This window comes from Sinohyriopsis cumingii, chromosome 17 (genome assembly GCF_028554795.1).
Source record: "Sinohyriopsis cumingii isolate HCF-2022 chromosome 17, ASM2855479v2, whole genome shotgun sequence".
In the NCBI taxonomy this organism is placed as follows: Eukaryota; Metazoa; Mollusca; class Bivalvia; order Unionida; family Unionidae; genus Sinohyriopsis; species Sinohyriopsis cumingii.
In genome coordinates, this window is record NC_142977.1 from 44,074,109 (window position 1) to 44,099,429 (window position 25,321).

The 25,321-nt window shown below is 38.0% G+C and overlaps 1 protein-coding gene across 1 annotated transcript in view; it reads right to left on the reverse strand.

Moving 5' to 3' along the window:
* The window catches only part of LOC149778528 (uncharacterized), a 50,821-nt gene extending 35,816 nt beyond the window's left edge, over nt 1-15,005 (reverse strand). The window contains exons 1-2 of the mRNA XM_089939402.1: nt 14,794-15,005; nt 3,667-3,810 (exon numbers count right to left, since the gene is read on the reverse strand). Of these exons, the coding sequence (XP_089795528.1) occupies nt 3,667-3,810; nt 14,794-14,973 (324 nt within the window). The 5' untranslated portion in view covers nt 14,974-15,005. The remainder of the gene's footprint in view (nt 1-3,666; nt 3,811-14,793) is intronic.
* Nucleotides 15,006-25,321: the final 10,316 nt, after the last annotated feature.

Sequence of the window (25,321 nt, forward strand, 5' to 3'; positions counted from 1 at the left end):
TTTTTGTGCCCATTCATATTCAACAATTACTATATAATAACCCTTCCCATGAGGTAAAGATTATACAAACTTTCTCCACCAGGTAAAGATAATATAACCCTTCTCTAACTGGTAAAGATTATACAACCCGTCTCCATCAGGTAATGATAATACAACCCTTCTCCATCAGGTGGATGAAGTATATATAATCTTTTGACGTCAGGTGTGTAAAGATTATACAACCCTTCTGTATTTGGTGATTTATACAACCCTCCTCTACCTGGTGAAGATTATACAACCCTTCTTCATCACGTAAAGGTTATACAACCCTTCACCATTTGTTAAATCTTATACAACCTTCTCCTCAGGTAAAGATTATACAACCCTTCTCCTCAGGTAAAGATTATACAACCCTTATGCATCTGGTAAGATTACACAACCCTTATGCATCTGGTAAAGATTATACAACCCTTATCCATCTGGTAAAGATTATACAACCCTTATCCAGCTGGTAAAGATTATACAACCCTTATCCATCTGGTAAAGATTATACAACCCTTATCCAGCTGGTAAAGATTATACAACCTTTCTCCATCAGGTAAAGATTATTCAAACCTTCTACATCAGGTAAAGATTATACATGCCTTCTCCATCATGTGAAGATTATACAACCCTTCTCCATCAGGTAAAGGTTATACAACCCTTCTCCATCAGGTAAAGGTTATACAACCCCTCTCCATCAGGTAATGATAATACAACCCTTCTCCATCAGGTGGATGAAGTATATATAATCTTTCGACATCAGGTGTGTAAAGATTATACAACCCTTCTGTATTTGGTGGATAAAGACTATCAACCCTTCTCCTTCAAGTGGAAAAATATGTAATCCTTTCCCATCATGTGAATAAATATTATACAAACCTTCAACATCACGTGAGTAGAGATTACGCAACCCTTCTGTGGATAAAGATTATAGAGCCCTTCTCCATCAGATGGATAAAGATTATAGAGCCCTTCTCCATCAGGTGGATAAAGATTATAGAGCCCTTCTCCATCAGGTGGATACAGATTATAGAGCCCTTCTCCATCAGATGGATAAAGATTATAGAGCCCTTTCTCCATCAGATGGATAAAGATTATAGAGCCATTCTCCATCAGGTGGATACAGATTATAGAGCCCTTTCTCCATAAGGTGGATACAGATTATAGAGCCCTTCTCCATCAGATGGATAAAGATTATACAGCCCTTTCTCCATTAGATGGATAAAGATTATAGAGCCCTTCTCCGTCAGATGGATAAAGATTATAGAGCCATTCTCCATCAGGTGGATACAGATTATAGAGCCCTTTCTCCATCAGGTGGATAAAGATTATAGAGCCCTTCTCCATCAAGTGGATAAAGATTATAGAGCTCTTCTCCATCAGGTGGATACAGAGCTATTTCTCAATCAGATGGATAAAGATTATAGAGCCCTTCTCCATCAGGTGGATACAGATTATAGAGCCCTTCTCCATCAGGTGGATACAGATTATAGAGCCCTTTCTCCATCAGATGGATAAAGATTATACAGCCCTTCTCCATCAGGTGATACAGATTATAGAGCCCGTCTCCATCAGGTGGATACAAATTATAGAGCCCTTCTCCATCAGATGGATAAAGATTACACAGCCCTTCTCCATCAGCAGATACAAATTATAGAGCCCTTCTCCATCAGATGGATAAAGATTATAGAGCCCTTCTCCATCAGATGGATAGAGATTATTGAGCCTTCTCCATCAGATTGATAAAGATTATAGAGCCCTTCTCCGCCAGATGGATAAAGATTACACAGGCCTTCAACTCAGAGAGAACCTCAAAGGTAATCAAGTGATACTTCCTAACTTGATACTTGATGGATGAACAACCAGCTAGACAAGTGAAGAATAAATCCTTTGAAAACAATAGCTGCTGAAATTAATGACATTTCAATGATCAACTTTTAATTGTATTCCTGCAACTGAATAAATCTTAAGAAATCATTTATTTTAATTACCTCAAACTATAGCTTAATTAATTAAATTCTTATTTGTTTTAATGGTACTTTTAAAACATCACTGCCTGTATCATGCTGAGAAAATGGCAAAAGGTATCTTTACCAAGAACATTTGGAGGTAGATAATTTGGAGCTGACTTGGGCAGGTATCAAATCGAGGATATCTGTATTGAATCTGAAGCGCTATCAGCCAAGCTACCATGGCTGCTGATTAAATTCTTATCTACATACATACCTTTTATTTCTACATACACATTTCTTAGTGAGATACTGTCTATATCAAAAGTCATTACTTACATAGCAACTTTACCCTGCCACACAATTTATTCAGAACTGGGTACATTATGAAAATGCACTGCATCAATTAATTCATTCAACCCCAATCCTGCCTGTAGGTGTGATGAGGTTGTACCCTACTTTTGAGCTCTGTAGCATCAAGGTCATTTTAGATATATGAAATTGGGTGGTATTAAAGAAAAGCAGACAGATGTAGCTCTACTTGCTTTACAAAATGCAGAGGGAGAAACCTAGTTTTTGCGACCCGATTTTTTTATACCAAAAATTTGCCCATTGTCAGAATCTGGTTTTGTGTCCAGATTTTAGACTTTTTGGCCTGTGGTCTAAGGCAGACTGGTCTGAACTGCACAGAGAGAAATGAACCTTTGCAAAAAGTAGGATAAGTTGGGGATTGGGAGTAAGAAGTGTCCTGGAGACAAACATTATGGGTCCAAGTTCTTGCTAACATGTTACATCAAAGCAAATATGACTAAAATAAAAAATGACAATGCTAGAGATTTATACACCAATAAGATATTTTAGGTAAAATCAAGGGCTATAATAGTGTAAAATATGCACAAGATGAAAAGTGCATCAAATTTGTCAAAGATCTGGTTGAGGTAGTAGTTTTAAAGAAACTGCAGCATTAAATTCATCAATGAAATAGCTGTGGTGATGGTTTTAAGGAAATTTGATCAAAATAAAGAAAAATATGAGCATGCTGATGTTCAGAATCAATGAAATGCCATCAGAGGCCATAACTCCATAAAAGATTATAATATTAAAAGCCAGTCATCCATGAATTCATCAAAGATGCTGATGAGAATTTCAGCCTAAAATGAATTAAATAAGATGACTGTTCTAACAAATTGTTCACAAGTCAGTGGCATGCCTATTTTAAGTTATTCAAGGATAATAAAATATCATCATCATTGAACTTACTGAAGACCCTATTTAGCTGAAAGTGTTAATAAGAAATATCACTGAAAATCTGTTCGGAATCAAAAATAAAACAAGCATGCTCCAATGTTCACAAGCCATAATCATTCTTATTCTAGGCTGATTAAGAGCAACACCTGTAATTAGAATTATGACCCAAATGTGCTTATCATTTAACCAATCTGACTACAAGTCCAACAAAACTTCACAGCAAACCTGAATAACAGAAAAAAAAAAAGAAGTGAAGATGCTAGTGTTTTCAAGTTTGTGCATGGATGGACAAATGCTGACTTTTACATGTTAATTCACAGCAGAAATGAACAAAAATGTCCAGTTTTTGCAAGAAGACTATAGGACTTTATAACAGAGTATTAAAATATTTTGTATACTGCTGGAGGCTTATTTCGATATTTTTAAAGTTCGGTATTCTTATTCTTACAATAACTCTGGCCCAGAGGTATGTGGTGGTGACGCCAGGATCAGGCGACCTGAACGTAAAGAGAAAATTCAGGCTGGATCCCAGAAGAAGAATCCCAAAACACCTGTACATGTGAATGTGGACAGCATCCAGTTCACCCCATATCTGAAAAGAAACAAGTTGATCATAATATAAAGATAAAAATGTTATTGCACACATAAAACTGACAGCAAAAATCTTGTTATTATGCAGTGGCAGATTTAACCAAATTGTTTGTATCTGTTTGTCAGCTTGATTGATGCTTGGAGTAGTGCCAGGAAAAAAGGAACGTCTAAGACAACGAATCATCCATGTTGCCACAGTATCATAGCCAAATTCACGATATCAAAATGGCATTATAACAGGGTTCAGTGGCTGTCAGAGACGAAAGAACTTTCCAACAAAATGAAATTATACTTCCGCATTTCTGCTTAAAAGGACTTTTCAGTACAATTTTTTTAATAATTCATCTTCTGCTTCAAGTATTATTGATTTTTATGTCAAAAGTGGCACAATTGGATGAGAATTTGTTGTACCATACAGCAGTGTTTCCCAAACATATAAATCTGCATATCCCTTTTGGGGCATTAGTCTTATCAGCACACCCCTCCTCCCAGTGTCAGTGTTTTTTCACGTGCAAATTTTAGGGATTTATTTTTCTGCTGTGTACCTGCTTAAACAGTTTTGTGTACCAATGGCGGTACGACTACAACACTTTGGGAAACGTTGCCATATAGGATAGATTAGGTTTGCTGATAAAGCTAAAAACAAAAACTTTGCTGATGATGCTAAAAAAAATGTTTTAAAACTACATTTTAAGCCATTAGCAAATGCAGTGTTTCTTAGTCATTGTAGATCTGTTCAGGCAATGAATATCACTGTGTTATTGATTAATAGATACATGTGGAAGTACAAAATGTAATTAAGATCATCCAAAGGATGTTATTACCCAAATGGTCAGATACATTCAACAACAATACAGATTGAATTGTATGATAATACATGTAATAGGAAAAATATATGTTGGACAAGGTGTTGCATGCACATTGCCAATGTTTTACATATACATAGCTGTCAGATGTAAGCTTAATGCTGAACATGCCGAATGAAGAATGTCATCATTTCAGTAATCGAATAATGTGTACTACATATTTAAAAAGTTTGGCTAATGTTGCAACCATAGTGGCTTTTGTCTCTAAATAAATTTATCTTATTTTATATATTTATTCAAGTATTGATCAGAATATGTTAGTATACTAAAAGTGCTAACTTTGCAATTGATATTCCAATATACATGTACATGTAAAATAACCTTGAAATTTATGGAAAGTACAAACAAGTTTTTATCATGAATAACTTAGCAGTTGATATAATGAGATGAGTAATTGTTATAATAGTTAACTTTTTAATTCATTGGTACCTTGATTAAATTTTGCAATTCAAATGCAAAATTAAACTTCAGTTATAAATGATAATAGTGTATGATAGATGTATTTCTCTATTCCTACTTAGAATTATATTGAACTCCATGCATGTAATATTTTAATCAGGACTATGAAGTAATCATGAGTATTCTCCTCCCACTTTAACCAGCTGAATTTTCACACTGAAAACTAGTCCTTGCAAAGACCTGTTATAGGGGACCACCTGTCATGAAGGACTACATTTTTGGCACAGAAAAGGGTGATCTCTCAAGAAAGGTTTTATTTATAGTTCATCCTTCTAGTTCAAAGATGGCCATGGCATCTCTGACTGGCTTGGTTTCTGTAAGTACCTGAGTAGCCTGATCATGCCAATTTGTGCTCTGAACTGTATGTGGCAAGCTTGACAGATGTCACTAAGGTTTTCTTGATCAATAAAGGATGTGCTGCTTTTCTGAGATTAATGCTGCTCACACATTTGCAATGCCTCTGTAGTTCTCCTCCACTAAAATCTGTAGCTCCTGTACTCAACCAGGTGATGTGATCCTGTACGAGATCTTCCCAAGACTCAGGGTCAATGCTTAAGTGTTTTACATTTGGCATTGTTTTTGTGTGTGTTTGTATATATATATATATATATATATATATATATATATATATATATATATATATATATATATATATATAAAATATACACACACACACACAGGTGTGCGTGCATTTTGTCTATTGTCATGGTCCTGGGATTTCGGGATGAAATTATGGCTGGTTCTGACCTCAGTGTGGCTGAGTGGGTCCAGGTAACTTTTTTAAATGAAGGTGTAAGTACCAGCATGTAATTGGTGTTATTTATGCATGTTCTGAAATGTGTATTTTGACTTGTGCAGGTAAAAGTATTGTAACTGAACAATCCGGAAAATGGGATAAATTTTACTTTATTGAGATCAAGTGCAGATACCTTTCATTTAAATACCAAACTTAGGAAAAGTCTCATCCCATCAAAGACGTGAATCTTTCGACAAATGTTCAGTCATATCCTCACTTAATTCATCTGAGATAGTTGAACGATTTATTTGTTTTCAAACAAGACAGTTGATGGTCCTTCAAACTGACTCTGAAATTTTAAGTATTAAAGGAAACAGGTAATCAGTCGGGTGAGGAAACTTTCAACAAAATTTAAAGAACATCTAATATTTTTCCAAGTCATATTCAATTGAGGGCCATTTTTCTTTCTAGTGGAAGATTCATTTTTGTGTTTTTCTTTTTTTTCAAATAAACTTTCTTTGCCCAGCTGCTAACAGGATCTGTCACTATTAAGACTTTTTGCCACTGCATCTGTACACTAATCTTTACTTGTGGAGCTTTTCATAAACCGTTAAAAGCCCCATGATGAGTCATTCCAGAATTCTCTGATCACATACCAAACTAAACTGCCTGTCATGAATCCCTAGTTACAGCAGTTTCACATGCTGAATTGCAAAAACTAGTCCTTTTTATATTGTGCTAATACAAGCACCTGATTAAAAGCAAATGTATACCATTTACCTCAGCTGTCTATCTATGGCACATTATTACTCCTAGGTAAAGCAATGAATCACTCCTAAGGTACAATCAATCGCTCAGTATTTTATTTCTGATCCCTGTGTTATAGACTATGCTAGGTCAAAGACTACTGACTACTATTCTAGGTCCCTGGGTCAAAGACTACTGACTACTATGCTAGGTCCCTGGGTCATAGACTACTGACTACTATGCTAGGTCAAGTCTTTAGGCACCACAGTTCCAACATTTCATTTTAATCAAACAATGAATGTTAAAACTGTACATATTTTTCTTAGCAGCACTTGGTTACATTAATAAATAAATTTTTCTGTCAGATTTCAGAATTTCATTTATCATTTCTCCATATACATGTAGTTTCATCTACATCATTGTTTCTGAAAGTGGTATTCATACCCTCAGAGGTATGCAAAACTGTTTCAGGGGATACATGGCAGAAAATAAATCTCCAAAATTTATACATGAAAAAACACTGGCGCTGGGATAAGGGGTGTGCCAATAAGACCCACATCCCAAAAGGGGTTTGCAAATATTATAAATTTGCAAAACACTGATCTACATGTTCAATATAAGGGGTTGAAAAGTAACTTGCCAACTCAAGATGGCAACTGGCAACAATGGTAATCAACAACAAAAAATTGCAATCACTGACTGGAATCAGTGCAGAACAGCATTTCTCTTTATTGAATAAGAGAATATTGCTATTTTTTCATTGAACAAGTCCTACTAGAAATGTGCACACATACATATATATGCACACAAACACACACACTAATGTTGGGAGCAAAGACCCCATTTAACTTTTATTAAGTCCTGACTACTTTTTAGCATCACATACCTACAATAAATTACATGAATGCCTTCCTAACATAACACTTAATAAAATGTGGTTAAATACTGCAGCAGCTGCAAGCCATCATTGTCTAAATCAATGGCTTAATGCATTCATGTATCTGCAGTACTGGTCAGTCTGTTACACAAATACCAATCCTGGTGTTATCTCCCTTCACACACTGTCTGTGATCAGGTCATACAATGCAAGTTGTAATAAATATGTAATTCTGGAGAAATGTCAATTAATGAATAAAATAAGATATGATATTTTTAACATGATGGTTTCAAGTTGGAATAAACGGGTAATTTAAATGAACTGACAATGCAAAAATCCTTTGCTAACTCCCAAAGTCATTTTGACCAAGAACCAGTCTGACCTAGGAAGATTCAGCCCAAAAACCATTTGGCTGGTTATGTGTTGGTCCACGTATTACTGGAGATATACTGTGCCATTTTAATAATAATCCTTTAATCTGTCTATATACATGTACTTGTAAGTACCAAGCCTGACTTTGTTTACAACTTAGAATGTTCTGGAAACAAACTTTTGACCCTCATCCTGGTCCTTTTATTGTGTATTAGGTTTATTCATTCCTATTTTAACATCTGTCTAGTGGAACCATTCTTTTTATTTATGTCAAGGTATAATTTTAGAAGATTTATTTAAATTATTCACTGAAAGTACACATTGCTGACTGAATTTAGGACTAAATAACTCCTGCAAATATTGTGAATTCATTTAAAGGACATTCTGGATTATGCCACTAAAATTTCAAGACTCTTGGCACATTAGCACATTTAAGGTTACTGGCACATCGGCACATTCAAGATTGGAATTCATTCAGAACACCACTAGAATTCATTCAGAATATTCTATTGTTTTGGGCTTGTGGTAGAACTTTTGCGACTATCTGAGATCTAATTCACAATACTGCAAGTTGCTTTCAAATTTTCAATTTGTACTCAGGGGAAAACATTTTTTTAAATTCTACTAAACTTTTTGGTTTTCATCTTTTTCTTTGTTTAAGACCATTGAGTTGTAACACTATATATACGTAAAGTGTCTGTTTTGTTCTTTAAACTATGTATGCATTCTAACAATTTCTCATCCTCATATGTATTAATTATTTACACATGGATTATTTACATATATATTTTTATAACAATAACTACCATTTTATGGTTTTAAGGAGCCAACAAAAATAAAAGAAACAAAAGTTAACATCTTAATAAAAATATAACAATTTCCTTAAAATATCCCAAATTGTATTGTTTTTTTTAATTATGCTAGGAATTATGTTTGGGGCAAGTTCATATTTCCTAAAAACAAGTTCAATTTTCCAGGACAAGCCAATTTTTGTATAGAATTTGTAATTCCCTGTTAACACAATTTGCCCAGACAAAAAAGAGCAAGATCCTGACTCTTAACTTACCACATACATAATTTATAAGCTGCACGAAAGCTAGCTGAAAAGCAAAACTTCTTCACATTATAATGATATTTATATCACTAAAAAGTGTATATAATTTTTTATTAGGTGTAAAACTACAACTTCTAAAGTCACAAATCTTATATTTATCTAAAGGGTTAGGTCATAAAAGGGTTTTAAACATGCCATATTCTTTCAGAATATAATTTCATGGCTTGTGCTTCAGCTTGCTTTAGTATCAAGCTCACATGGGGTGCAATAATACTGGTAGGAAGAGTCTGTGGACTGGGTGCTAAAATGTTTTTATATGTATCACTGAAGCAACCTGGTGAGATTCACACCTAGTGCTTTTCAGCATATTGTCAGAATGTTTGAAGATAATGCATATCCTTCAACAAATCAATTAGTCTTCTTATTTAATACTAGTAATGCCAAATGTCACTGCAAAAAAGGGAGTAAACAGCATTACTATTCTTCACAGGATATTTTCTGTTGGCTTATCTAACATTTTATTATCTAAAAACCATAATATAAGTATGTTTCTTTAATGAAACAAATAAAAAATATACTAATATAGAGGTCTCGGAAATGCTTAATCACACGTATTTGGACGGGGATGCAGAAATCACGTATGCAAGAGTCCTCTGTATGCATGCAATAGCTGGACAGCAAATTCAAAGAATTGCCAGTTCTGCTTCAACCACCTGCTGAGTCAGAAATTATGTTGATCAATTGATCATTTTAGCTGTACTGATATTTACAATGAGAGAAATGAGTGGCTGAAAGATCCCTAGATATACATGTTGTCAGTGTAGAAATCAAGATACATTGAGACTTAGACAAAATGCCATTGCAAATATGGATATTATTAAGTATTTTGGGGTTAAACAACAAATTGATGAAGACTGTAATGAGATTCAGAGAGTGCTAAAGTTGCTAGAACCAATACTTCGCATGGAACAGTAGCCAGATATAAGAAAGTATGTGATGCCTAGCTTAGTGCATGGAATAGGTTCTTTCCTTGGCCTGACATTATTCAGTTTCACTCTAATGGACAAACAAGAGCTATATGTCAGTGGTGTAAATAATTTAGAAAATTAAATTCAATGGCAATCACCGTGTTCTTCTTGTCTGGAAATTTAGCCACTTCAGGTATGCCCAATATGCTTCTGGAAGGGGACTGCAACATTTGCTGGTGGGACTCTTATTTTTCCCAAAACAGGAGTCCTGGACTCCTAGTTTTAAAATCCTAGTGAGACCTCTGTAATATTGATGAATGTGATTAGATAGCTTTGTTTCACTAAAGATACTTATCATCGTTTGAACCAATTTTGGCATTCCCATTTCCACGGCATTCCAGTCAACTGAAATATATGTCAACAGTACTTGAAAGGGCATTTGCTTCTGTCTAAATTTTAATCCATCAAGAAAATGACATCAGAATAAGCATAGTCCAACAGAAGGGAATAGACATTAATTTGTGGAAAAGTGCTGACATGGGCTGCCAAGTGTGTGATAAATTCCTGAAAATTTGGCCTTTCATTCCTCTGTTAGTTGACCGGGGAACACACTACACGAGTCCATTTGCTTAGGCAGACCCAAACAACATAAATATCAGGGTTGGCATCCTACACTGTAGGCTAAATATAGAACAACAAGTAGATCTCCGCTTTTGTTTTCTTTCTAACATTAATGGTAGTGGAGACCAACTGGGCCAGGCCATATTTCATAATGAATGATTTCACCCTCAAATAAATTCAATCAAATCCTTGCAAGCAAGTAATAAATTTATTTTAATATCTGACCTTTGTATATGGATGGTAAGTAAAATCCCTCTTCTACTGACCCAAGAAATTAAATCCTTTAGAGCACTAACTTTTCAGTATCAATCCCTGTTGGAACAGAACACCTGTTTACACATCATTTACTGACCTTTTTTTAAAATTTCTGATGCATGTGTAGAAGGCAACATCAGCACCTAGGTAAGAGTAATGGACTTAACTGCAGTTCTTTTGCAAGCATTACTCAGCTATTAGTTTTGTTGTTGTTGTAGTGTTTAACGCCATTTTTCAGGACACGATAGGCTATACATGGCGGCCAGTATTAATGGTGGAGGAAGAACCCTGAAAAACCCAGGGAAGAACCACTGACCCACGAGAAGCTACTGGCAGGCTTTCCCACGTACCCACGCTAGCCGAGCCTTGGACTCAGCTATTAGTTTGTATAGTCCTCACTAGAAAGTTATAAGCATTACTCTTGCCTTGGGGTGATGCTGTTTTCCATGCATGCATCAGCAATTTAAGAAAAGGTTAGTAAATGACGGATTCACTGGTGTAGTGTTCTGACAGAAATAATTAAAATAAATATGATTGTTCTTAAGGATTTAATGATATGGGTAGAAAGAAGAGAGATTTACTTACCATCTGCATACAAAGGTCACTTGAAAAAAATGTATTAATTACTACTGAGAGCATCCAGCAGAACTAACTGAAGGGTAAAAGCTTCTGTATGAAATACAGCCTGGCCCATTTGGTCTTTCTGCTACCAATAATGTCAGAAAAGAAACTGGAGATCTACTTGGTCTAAATAAAGGGATGAGTACTTAGAACAAACTTTACTGAAGGCGTTATCTGATTTTCATGCAATTTAGAATTATAAGTTTCCTTGTATCGCTGAGCAATACAAGTTACATTCAAGCGCCACAAGAGGTAAATCATCCATCAATGACAGTACCCAAACTGATGTAGTGATAACAAGATAACTTGGAGGGTCTTCAGTTGAGCCGAGTGCCACCATGTTAATATTTTTTTACAGAGAGGGTACCCTTCTTATGACGCTCCCGTTCTTTTAACTCTAATTGGATAATTTCATGAATAGCTGGAAAATGTTATGTCATAACCTGCGCAAAGGTAATAATTTTATATGGCTCAGATAAAAATTTCCTGAAAAATCCACAAAATGTGTGGATCAATGAGGGTTTCATGCAGGAGAGGCTTTATTTATGTATCTGAATATGGAATGTGTTCAAAACTTTTTAGTACTTATCTTCATTTCGTGGGAATAGAGCTATTATAAAATACACCCCTCGTCTCATCTTTAACTGGAAATATATGTCAGTTCTCTCCCTTGAGCAGCTGGTAGAGGTAGCAACCACAGTCTGAAGTTTTATTGATAAAGTACAATGAAATCCATGAAAATATAAAACCACCTTTTCAGTACAATAAATATACCTATATTTATAGTTCAGAAAAGGTGACTTATCATAAACTACTTTAGTGATAAAACATCAGACTCCTTTGGTAGCAACTATAAAAATATAATATAAGGAATATAAATAACGTTGCTATTGCTACCAGTAACCAGCACAGTTTTATTATTACTGCTACAATACAGTATCAAACTTGCTTGATACATTTGGGCATGAAATTATTTTTAGTAGTTAAAACGATTAATGTAATTTTTTTTCATATCTTCTGCAGATGTGATCATTTTCTGTTAAAAGAATAAGACCCCCTCCCCCTGTAATGTTTTAAAAAACTTTTACAGTTTTTAAGGCTTCTCACATCTCAGGCTGTTGTAACATCCATCCCCCTTGCATAACCATCTTCATTTGTCTGTGATTTTATCATTATTATACAGTTTAAAATATAAGTTAATATTATGACAAAAAATATCAGCATAATACAAGAAAGCAAAAAAAAAAAGGTGTATACAGTACTGTATTTAACTTTTCATAGGAAATATTACAGAAAAATATATATTTTATGTAAACCTGCATTCATAAAAACAAGTTTTAGATGAATTAGTCTTAAAAAATGTATCATACAGGTAGGCATTGGTAAGGAATAAATACCTGGATTGTCCTATTACATTGTCCTTATAGATTTATTTGAAAAGCAAGGAGGTAGATGTTACCATTCCCTTTTGTTTTTCACTTTCAAGTGAATAAAAAATGAATAAATCATAGCATTTCAAATAATTTAATTTTTGGATTGGATATATTCATAATTGCAAATTTTGAGCAATTAAAAACTACAAATTGTAGATTGGCCAACAGATTTTTAAAAAATTCTTTTATATACCACAAACATTTGTAAATTACACCTCAAGAACTGTCTGGTTATATTTTCCAGTGACTGTTTCAAGAATTAACCCCAAAAACATCCCATTACTGGATTTGTATTTAATATTTACACTGTACAAAAAATGCTCACTTTCTGAATCTGCATTAGTCCTACAACATAAGACACATCACCCGATATTTTTGTTCTGGGGGGTGATGGGTCTTACTGTCCAACAGCGTTGTGTAGCATGTTTTGATATCAACTAACAGTGTAACAGAAGTCACATTTTCAGGAATATCACACACAATTGGCAACCAATAACGACACTTTTCTACAAAGTAAAGTTATAATGTTTTTGTCAGATCTAATAAATTCAAATTTTCACAAAAGAAATGGACCTGTTTTCAAGTTTCATTGGCCTACATTTCAGTTGGTTGGAAAGCAAAAAAAGCCGGGAAAGCTGAAATCGGGTTAAGTCAAATATTATTCTTTAACCAAATTAATAAAAATATATTATAACTACTGGAACTGTAAGCAATAATTCGTTCAAGAAACATATCCCCCACATGAACCTACTTACGCATTAAAATGCATGTCAACAGAACATGAAAATGCATCCATCTGCTAGTGTCATATTTTCATTACACCAGGATAAAGACAGCACAGTAAGCATATTAATTACACATAAATTAGTGGAAGTGTCTCAATATAGGCTGCCAAGTGTGTGACATATTCCTGAAACTTTGACTATATTGGATATCAACCAACATCGGAACACGCTATACAAGGCCATTATTTGGCTAGTAAGACATTGCCCTAAAACAAAAACATGATCTATGTCTTACATTGTAGGACTAAACCTGAATCTGTACAGTGCATGGCCAGTTAAGGCACAAATTTGCACTGGAAGAGAGAGCCAGCTAGAAAGTTAATAGTACTGTTCAAGAGCTGTCTTGAAGCTTTTCACTCATTGCACACACACAACAGCCACTCAGATGATTCCAGTCCACAATTGTTTTTATGAAGAAAGAATTTCTAAATTGTTATGTTGTTGTTGTTCTAGGGTTTAATGCCATTTTTCAGCACACACAGCATGGCAGCCAGTATGACTGGTGGAGGAAGAACCCTGGAAAACCCAGGGAAGAACCACCGACCCACGAGAAGCTACTGACAGGCTTTCCCACATACCCACGCTAGCCGAACCTTGGACTCGAACACATGCAGACAGAGGTGATATGGCAGTGATCCAGAACGGTGAGTGCTTTAGACCACTCAGGGAAATTGTTCTGTTCTACACTGCTCAACTACAAAACATCTACTATTACTTTCTACTAGTTTTTCTACAATGTTTATACTTTCAAAATTAGGGAAATATTTTGCTTTAATCTGGCGTTTTTGTCTTAATGGTTTAAAAAATATATTTGGCGACAAAGCCCGCACTAACCCCTACACTACTTTATAGACATGTCAAACGAAACTTACTATATATATATATATATTGGTACAAAATTTTGGGCAGGCAACAAAATAAGTTGTTTGCACTTGTTATGAGCAAAAACCATGAAAAGGAGTACAATTCATTTGCTAATTTATTATTTCTGATTATCTGACCTTCACAAAAATACGATACTGATGAACCCGAGATAACATTTTAAATATGTCCCGTTATCCCTAACTAATGAAAAGTTCTCTAGAGAAAACAAGAAATCAAATTAGAGAAGTAATTAATATATCACGAAGCAATAGGTACATGCATGCAAATTTTGTTGACAATAACCAACATTAAATGTATCTGCGCACCTGAATTTTCAGAAACGTGTCAGGAATGAAAATGCAAACACCTGCAAATAAAACGGTTATAGCCAACTCAGCTTTAAGCCAAGCCGATCTACCCCATGGTACCAGACCAAGGAATAACAGTGTCACCACTGCAGAAGGCATATATTCCTTTAACACGTTTAAATTTAAAGCATCCATCATTTCACGTAACTTTCTATCACACTGTTTAAATGTTCGCGGACGTACACAATCGACAAAACGCGTACAAATGGTCATAGATCATAACAAGCGTCTTTCCCACTAAGATACGGAATGGATATGCTTTTGTCCAGATTGAAATCTAAATCCGAAACTCAGTAATGGCCAAATAAGGAACAATTAACTTCAAACGCAATTATAAATGACCGATGATTCGGAGCAAAATTGACAAAGTAAACCAACCAAAAAACTGCACAGATCTTAGTGATATCATTCATCAGTTAGTAATTCTACTTGACTGTCACCTGGGGATTCCGAATAATGACGTTTTCTAATCTCTCTGTCTAATCTGTGTGTGTGTGTGTGTGTGTGTACACACACACACACACACACACACACACACGGATTTACACATTTTATAACAATCAGCTTGCCGCTGGCAAACTGAGCTGACTGGAAAATAGAGCATACCTTGAGAACTTGAATTACTCCAAAAATAATAAGTCCAAAAATGTCTTCAAAATAGCTATATTTCTTAGAGAAAGAGATAAACAGGGGAACATTTTTAAACAACCAATAACAGAGCTGCATTAATTCAATTTTAATGATTTTTTATCTAAAACGGTTCATTTGAGCGAGAAATTTTGTTAGGTTTCATTTTCTTGGCTAAAAATAATAGCAGAGTCATTTCATCAACTACATCAACATAATGAGTAGTAAATGGGGCCACCCTAGGGACAATGGGAATTTGCATTAAAAACACCCCTGGGCCACTCTAGGGACAATGGAAATTTAACATGGAGAAAAACGCTGGGCTACTCTAGGGACAATGGGAATTTAACATAGAGTTTGGGCTTGTCTAGGGACAAGGGGAATTGAACATGGGAATAGAGTTTGGGTTTGTCTAGGGACAAGGGGAATTGAATATGGGATTTTGTTTTTTTCTTTTTTAAAAAAGTTTTTTTAAATTTAAATTTAAATTTAAATTTAAAAAAGGGTAGGCAATGGAAAGGCTATCTCTTTTCGAGAAATATGGCTGGCCCTGAAAAGGGCCTTTGGGTTTTCTTCTTCTTCTGATTCTAATTTCTTCTTTTTCTCCACCAACTTCTTATTTTATCTCCAACTCTCTTTCTCTTCTTTTCTTTCTTTTTTTTCTCCTCCTCTTCTTTCTTCTTCTCTTCCTCCTCTTCTTTCTTCCTCTTTTCATTTTCTTCTTCTTTTTCAATTTTTTCATTCCATGCTCTCATCCTTATCCTTTCCTCTTCATCCTCCTTCTCCTCCTTTATCTCTTTCATTATCTTGTCCTTTACCTTTCTCAAGTTATTAATTTCCATCTTTACACGATGGGGACTATAGGAATAATGGTCTTCAACGAGTCTTATTAACATCTGTTCCATCATTCCTAAGTTGTCTAAAACGTCTTGCAATGTTTGTATTTTGTCCATTTGGTTAGAAGCCATCTTCTTTGTAGAATGGTTTGAACGACGAATACTATGGGTTCTTATAGTGAAAGCGCGGACGTGAAGGAAAACATCCCCCTACTTTTCTCATTTCATATAATAAAACCCAAACTATACTCTCCACATACGCTAAGAAACAATAAACAAAATCCATAATCTACTATCCACACAATCGTACGTGATCGGTTACAAAACCCAAATTATACTCTCCACATACGCTAAGAAACAATAAACAAAATCCATAATCTACTATCCACACAATCGTACGTGATCGGTTACAAAACCCAAACTATACTCTCCACATACGCTAAGAAACAATAAACAAAATCCATAATCTACTATCCACACAATCGTACGTGATCGGTTACAAAACCCAAACTATACTCTCCACATACGCTAAGAAACAATAAACAAAATCCATAATCTACTATCCACACAATCGTACGTGATCTGTTACAAAACCCAAACTATACTCTCCACATACGCTAAGAAACAATAAACAAAATCCATAATCTACTATCCACACAATCGTACGTGATCTGTTACAAAACCCAAACTATACTCTCCACATACGCTAAGAAACAATAAACAAAATCCATAATCTACTATCCACACAATCGTACGTGAGCGGTTACAAAACCCAAACTATACTCTCCACATACGCTAAGAAACAATAAACAAAATCCATAATCTACTATCCACACAATCGTACGTGATCTGTTACAAAACCCAAACTATACTCTCCACATACGCTAAGAAACAATAAACAAAATCCATAATCTACTATCCACACAATCGTACGTGAGCGGTTACAAAACCCAAACTATACTCTCCACATACGCTAAGAAACAATAAACAAAATCCATAATCTACTATCCACACAATAGTACGTGAGCAGTTACAAACACAAACACACAAACACATACCCTCGCACTATGAAAAAAGAGTTAGTGTTTATAATCACACTACTCTACCTACACACACACACACACACACACATTGGCAAATCGATAGTTATTTCTTTTCTAGAGTATTGGGTAGCCCTTAAAAGGGCTGGTTTTTTTTGAACTCCAGATGCACCTATCTAATGGTTGCACCTTCCTGGCCTGGCGCCACACACGCATCTTCTTCCCCAGTCTCCTTTCACCTTTCTTCTGGGGAGCGCAGAGGGAGGATGATTCGCTTCAACACCCCAATCCTCTGTCTCGGGAATATTGTACGACATCCTCTCTTCTAGTTTCTTTTCCTCCTCTTCCCTCTGTCTTCTCTACTCCTCTTCGTTCTTCATTCTTTCCTCTTCTACTATAGCCTCCGCGGCCAGTTCATTTAACAGGCGCCTGACATATTCCAGATATATCTGGAGTTCAAGAAGTTTGCTTATTCTGCTATTCATTCTTGTGTTGATCAATCAACAAGGGTAGCTAGACTGCCCAGCGAGTTTCAATTTATAGTGAAAGCGCGGACGTGATGGAAAACATCCCCCTAAAACATAAAATTGATCTTACCTAGATCATGACCAAAAAACAACAACGCGCGGACCTAAAAGAAACACTCACTCACTTTTTTATGCTACCCATCACTATTTTAAAAATTTTTTTATAAATCACTTCAATAGACTATCCACATACGCAAAGCAATCCAATCTAACCCCAAATTTACACCTCAAACACCAAAAAAAGACATCATTTTAATCTACTATCCATACCAACTTACTTAACCACTTACAAACACAAACACATACCCTCACATTTTTTAAAAAAAGAGTTAGTGTTTATTTTCACACTACTCTACCTACACACATTGGCAAATGGATTGTTATTTCTTTTCTAGAGTATTGGGTAGCCCTGAAAAGGGCTGTTTTTTTGTTTGCTATGGCAATCTTTTAGTTTCTAAGAATGCGATGTCCTCTGAGGATAGACTTTCTGGCGATAGGTCTGCTTCTTCGGAAAGAGAAGAAGAACTCTTTGGTGTCGATACGACAATCGACAAAGCCTCTGTCAGCTTCAGGTTCTTGTTGCTGCTGTTGTTGTTGTTGCTGCTGTTGCTGCTGTCTCTGAAGTCTGTACTTCTATGTCCATTCTTCTTTTTCCCTGTTCATTTCTTCTCTGAAAAGCTCTTCTATCAGGTCTTCAGTGATTTTTAACATTCTCACATTCTCTATTTCTTCTGGCTTCGGTATCAGACTGTGTCTGACCCTATGCAAATTCACGTAGGCTTCGTTGAGCTTAGCTAGTTTGGAACACATCTTCTTAGGAGGATGAGTCGACAATGGATGGTTAGACTGGAAACAACCCGGTTCTTAAAGTTAAAGCGCGGACGTGAAGGAAAACATCCCCCACACGGTTTTTGAGTCGCAACGTTTAGTGAGTGTCATGAGAGGGATAGTAAGAAATGAAAGAGCATCAATCCAACATTCTTATAGCTAAACAAAAGACAAAGGCATTTTTTTCAAAACACAACATTTTTTATTCAAAAATCACTTAACACTAAACAACAACTCTAACATTTTTAACAATAATCCAACAATATAACATCAAACAATTTTTTCAAAACACAACATTTTTTATTCAAAAATCACTTAACACTAAACAACAACAACTCTAACATTTTTTAACATTAATCCAACGCTAAAAGTTTCTCCACTAGGTAAAGAGGGATAACAGTCTTCCATGGTTTCTAGTAATCTAGGATGACTTCTCTCAAACTGTTGATTTCTATGGTATTATCGAATTCTGCATACAGGATGACGTTCACCGTTTCATCAGGGTCTCGGTCTTTAAACTGAATTTCCACACGAATCTGGCCGGATTTTATAGGGTGGAAATGTCCCTCGTCGCTGCCTTGGTCTGGAGTGAAATCGAAAGCCCACAAAGCGTAGCCTCCTGCATAATCCTCGTACGTAATACCGTGACTGGTATTGGTTCCTAACTGTCCGGTGGCTTCGTACAGGGACAAGTACGATCTCAAGTAATTCTTCTTGGTAAAGTCAGGTTCGAAAGGTCGGGTACACAAGGTCTTGCCATCGCGACTGACTTCGATTTTGGCCTCGCCAAAGTGTTGAAAGTAGAAAGGATTTTTTTCGGCAGCTCCGTTGAAGGCTGTATTCTCGACGATACCAACGATCAAACGTTTGGGTAACTGTCCTTGGAACAGATGATCTTCGATCATGGATCGCTGTCCCTTGGGAATGGTGAAGGTTTTCACTTCCACGCGTCGTATGGGATACTTGGCGGTCGTTCTGCTCAACGTCTGACTGATGTCGTTTCCCACTTTAGGTAACACTTCCACACGGCGTACGTAGAGTCTGGCTTCTAGGATTTTGGTTTTGTAACCGTCACTATCAGCCATCAAATGGAAAGCGGCACTGCTACGATTCAGTCTCAGGCGGACATCCACCCCGTTCAGCAAATACTTTTCTTGCAACCACATGTCCAAATGCAAACGATCCATCAGTTCTAAACTTGTGTCGGCTCCCGTGATTCTCTTTCTTCGTTCTAGAAATCCATCATTGTTGTCTTTCTTTTCATCAGTTTCCAATATTTCAAACTTGGTAGGTTCGTCAACTTCCCATACCACACAGGCATTGAGATGAGTGTTCTTGGCATCTATTCCGTACGTCAAGAGATTTTCCAGGTAGGCACGATAAGGGTAAGTATCCATGCTGCTACTGACCAGTTTGTTATTCAAGTACAAGTCCACTCCACTGAACAAGGAATGCATGAACTTGTTGACGGGAGCTACTGCTTCATCGTCTATAGCACCTCCAGTCTTATCTAGAATTTTGACTTTCAGGTACAAGTAACTGCTATTCAGATCGATGTAATCTTCGGGCTGTCCTTTGACTTCAAACTCGATGGGAGCGGAATCGGTCAGTGAGGAGACGGGGTGAAATTCCACCCACTGGGATTCTTGCATCGTCATCATCGTGGGGGGCATGACAAACAGATCCAGTTCCGTCTTGGAACAAGCGCAAGATTCTCGGTGCATCATTTTTTTGTCTCTTTTCTCAATAATCGAAAACGTCTAAGTCTCGAACGGTTCTTCTTTTCTTGGCCTTTCTCGCTTGAAGTCTGGTGAAAGGGTGTTTTCTTCGTCGTCTCTTTCTGCCTTGTCCTTGCTGAATGCCTGACTCGGTAGCGTGCAGGGCATTTATAGGTGTTTCTCGTTGGCCTAAAATGTCTTTGCCCGTTTGCAGCAAGACATTTTTGCCTGCCCTCATGGAGGCTTCTTTAGGGTTTTGTTTGTCGATGATGACATTTTGGAGAAATTCTTTGCCTTGCGTCAGTGCCGCATCTTTAAAAGGCGTGCAATCCGCGTGTCACCATCGGTTTCAACACTGGGGCCACCGAACGAAAGGCCGATTTTAACATGTCTCCTAAGCCGTGTCCTCGCTGTCGAGCAACCCCTCGGTACACTGGATACATGACTTACTTACGAGTCGTGAGAGAACCGTTTTCGAAAATGGAGTTTCACCGTGACTTTTCCTTTGGTGAATGGAATATTTTGTCCCAGATCTCCTTTTATAGCAATGTTGACCGTGTCCAAATACGACTTGCTGACAGGCAAATAGTGAGGATGGACAAATTCGCGGTGGACGTGGTAAGTGTTTCCACCTTCCTCGTCAGCGCCCGTGGCAGAATCTACTTTGAAAGGAATGACACGCAGTAACGGTACGGAGGTGTGTCCCACCACATTGTACTCCACCACATCGGAATACACGAACATCAAATTCAGTCCTTGGTTCAGTTCTACCGGGGCACGAAATAACTTGCTAAAAGACTCGTTGTCGTAAACGATGGGTAATTCGTTTTTCTTGAGCATGGCCTTTCTCATGTCCATGTCTCCGCCCAACATGTCAAACAATTCAGGACAAAATAAAATGGACACGATTTTACTTCGTTCAAATTTCATCAAGAAGCGACGAGCTGCTTTGTGGTACTCCATGGTGACACTTTTGTTGACATGCTCCAAAGCTTTCAGAAACACGACATTAAACCTGGAGGCTATGGTGCTGACCAAATGTTGACCACTAAAATAATAGCCTGGGGGAATGAACAAGTGATAGGTGGTGTACTTTTGATTTTGTGTACGGGTTTTCTTGTCATATTTGACATTGCTATCCATCCACTGTTGCATTTGCTCGTCATGAACTTCCACATCAAAAAAAATTTGATTGGGAAGGACATTGAGGACTTGGGTCGGGTGAATCATTTCTACTAAAGCCACTTCCCAATGGGCTTCGTGATCTAACTGGATGGCCTGAGGTAATTTGGCCGTGTAACAGCACAACGTGTTCTTGGGAAACACCTCCATGGAACTGTCACTGGGTAAAGTTAAGTAAAATTGGTTTTGGTGACTCATAATTCCAGAGTTCTGTGGCTGTCCGAGGGTTTACTGAACGTCAGAGGCGTGTCTCCGTCTAAAATGGGGTTCTGGTTGTGGTTGAAGTGGTGACTGGCACTGGCACTGGACACAAGGTTCCCGGGGTTCCCGTTCGAGGTGAATTTCAGGGAGGGATTAGGAAGCAGGTAACCGATGCAACTGCTCAATAAAATGGTCCACAATTGTTTGTCTCCTTGTTGCAAACTCAAATTGGCGATGGCTGCCCCGATGACACAATACACCACGAAGATTTGGCAGAAAAAGACGATTTGCGTTTTAGGCACACGTTCTCCACACCACACCCACAAGGGTTGTTTTTGTAAATCTTGCACAGAAGAACTAGGTGAAGGAGGAGTGGTCGACGTAGCTGCGTCTGCTGTGTGAAAGGGCATGATGGTCACTTCTTTTTATAGTCGATGACTTGCGAAGCGTCGATCCAAGAATCAAAACTGGGTGGATATCCTTTCCAACGTACTTTGACTTCTTTGACACGTCGTTTGCCCACTTTACGGGTTCTGCGTTCGAGAATGCTTTCGATGTCGTACACGTCGTCTTCCTTTCTGGTGACACGTTGTAACTCGGGCAAATAAAACGTTCCTTTGAGCACTTCTCCGTTCATGTCTTCCAATTTATAAACGGCAGGATGACGGCCATGCACTCGTCCAGTGACGCGAAACAATTCGGTCGTCCAGTTAGGTAAGTAACCTTTGTCGAAAGTGCGTTTGGTTTTGCCAATGCGCACCCAATCTCCTACGGCCAACATTCCACTTTTCTCGGGGACAGCCCTCGTCGGGGACGTACCAAACAGACGCTCAAACACCAACACTTCGTTGTCGGGAGTCACGTCTTGCGGGGAACGTCCGACGCTTCGATGGTAAGATTGGTTGTACGCTTGCACCAGGTGCGGTAAGATGTCGATGTACTTCAGAGTGTGGTGATGCGTAAAATATTTCCACATGCGTTCTTTCAAAGTGCGTTGAAAACGTTCCACGATGCTGGCTTTGGTTTCGGGATTCTCTGTGGTAAAAAAATGAATGTCACGTTTCTTTAATTCTTTTTGGAAAGCTTGGTTCAGAAATTCGGTACCTTTGTCCGTTTGCCATCGAAGAGGGTGACGACCGCTTTGTTTCAACACCCGTTGCAGGGCTCGCACTAACTCGCTGCTCGATTTGGAAGTCAAGGGCACGACCCAGGCAAATTTGGAAAAGACGTCGATGACACAAAACAAATATTTGTAGCCACGATTGTAGCTGGCGAAATGAGAGACATCGGCTAAATCGGCTTGCCATTGATGATCGATGCCTTCCACTCGGGTGCGACTTCTGGCAAACTTGCGTCGAATGGGTTTGTGTAAAGTGTAGGTAGTTTGTTCTTGTAACCATCGTTGCACTTGAGGTAAACGGAGACTTTTCAGTCGAGTTTTGGCAGCACGATACAATTTTTGAACTCCTGCGTAACCTGCAGGATGGGAGGGATCGTAGTAAATGCTGGCTAAGACTTTTTCCATTTTTATTTTTTGTGTTAATAAGACACCCACTCTTGGAGGATGATACTCTTTTTCTCTTGGGGTACTTTCTTGGATTGCAATGCTTTGCGTGTGCGGCCGGCAATAGGTGTCGAAGAGAAGGATGTCTGAGCGGGGGATATCGGTTCTTGTTTCACTTCTGTCTTCACTTCTGTCTTCACTTTCTTTTCTTTTGTGATGAAGAAGGGGTGGCCATCATCTTTTTAATCCATCCAATTCTGGAGATAGGTGGTGTTGTTAACTTGCGTACTTTTTCTGGTGGAGTTTGAAACCCTTCCTCTTCTTCTTCTCCTTTTTCTGTCTTGGTCACTGGTACTGGTGGTACTGGTACTGGTACTGGTGATGGTGCTGGACTTTTCATCAAGGTCTTAAAATCTTTCAGAGTGGGTAGAGCTGTTTCGTCTAAAGCTTTCTGGTGAAAGAGTTGCAGTCGTTGCAAGAGTTGACCGTACTTTTGCGATTTTTCTGTTTCGGACAAATCTTGGCGATCCATCAAGGACTGCAATTCGTGTTGTAACTGGGACATCTCGCTCAAATTGGGATTGGGAGGTAAATGCGGGGTGCGTTGTTCTTGCCACCGATGGTATTCCATCCATCGTTTGTAAGGCACTAAAGCTAGTTTTCGTCCTTCCATGGGGTTGTCAGGGGTCGATTCTGAGATCTTGGGACTTCCGAGGCCTTTTTATCTTGCTCCCACCAGTCCTCCCAACATGGTTCCCAAGACTCCATTCAGTATGGGACCTAACAAGAGAGGCAAAATGCCTCCACGTTGGACCAACATCTTCTTTTTTTGACGAATGGGAATTTTCTTTCGAACCATTTGGCGAAGAACGTGACGATGCTTGCTTAAGCATTGTTTCTGATGTTTGGACAAAGGGATCGTGCCTTTCAAAACGTTCAAACAACATTCGCACACGGTATCGATGATCTCTTTGGAGGCTGATTGAATGAGTTTTTTTCGTAGGGGTGGAGAAGCTTTGGACAGGACAGATAACATGTCCCCATGTTTGGCTAAACGTGGTGGCAGTCCTTTCCTTTTCTTTCCTTGGGGTTTTCTGGAGGGTGACATCTTTGAGTCTTCAGGAGCACCAAAAAAACACTGATACCCTACTTGGTCACAGGTCTTTTTTATACTGGAACGCGTCGCCACTGATTGTCTTTACGTCGTATCAGTTTGAGGACAGGCATGACACGTCGTGCAGGGGTACGCAACGGACTAAATCGAGCCAGTTCTTGCTTGGACAAATCCAGTAAACTTTGTAACATGCCCGATCTTTCATGGACTTTGATTTTGGGAGATGGTACTTTGTGAGCAGCAGCCACTGCCACTAAATTGGAGGGTCCTGCCACTGGGGAAGTTCTTTTGGGGGTCATTAACGGAGAAGTTTTTGGTGTGATCAACGTCTCCAAGTACTCTTCAGTTCCTGGTGTCATCAACGGAGAAGTGGATAAACGTGAGGATGCCGGAGACGCAGTCACTGCCGTGGCAGATCGTGGTTTGCGAGTGTAAGGTTGCGTCCTGGCCGAAGTGCCTCTCTTGCGACTAGTTTTCTTCTGTGGACTTTTCTTTTTCTGGGAACTTTTTCTCTGTTTCTTTTTCTGGGGGCTTCTTTTCTTTTTCCGGGGTGGTGGTGTCTGGTCAGAGGAGGGTCCTGCCACTGGAGAAGTTCTCCTTGGGGACCTGGTCTTTTTCTTCTTGGGGCTTCGTTGGACTTTTGTCTTGGGGATAACTTTGGGGGCATTAGGATCCCATCTTAAGAGAGAGCGAATGATGACCCCTCCTAGAGTACCGCTCCCTCCAGGTTTCAAAATGATTTGTTTTTTGGCTTGAGTGTCGATGCGGGGATCGGCCAGTTGGACCAAAGCGACTTTGTTTCGATCAAAAAAGCGTTTGGTTTGATGAATAATCTGAATGATTCCTTGGAGTAATTGACGTGCCGTCACCGTGAACCATCGTAAGACTTCTTTGAGACTAGCTTCTAAG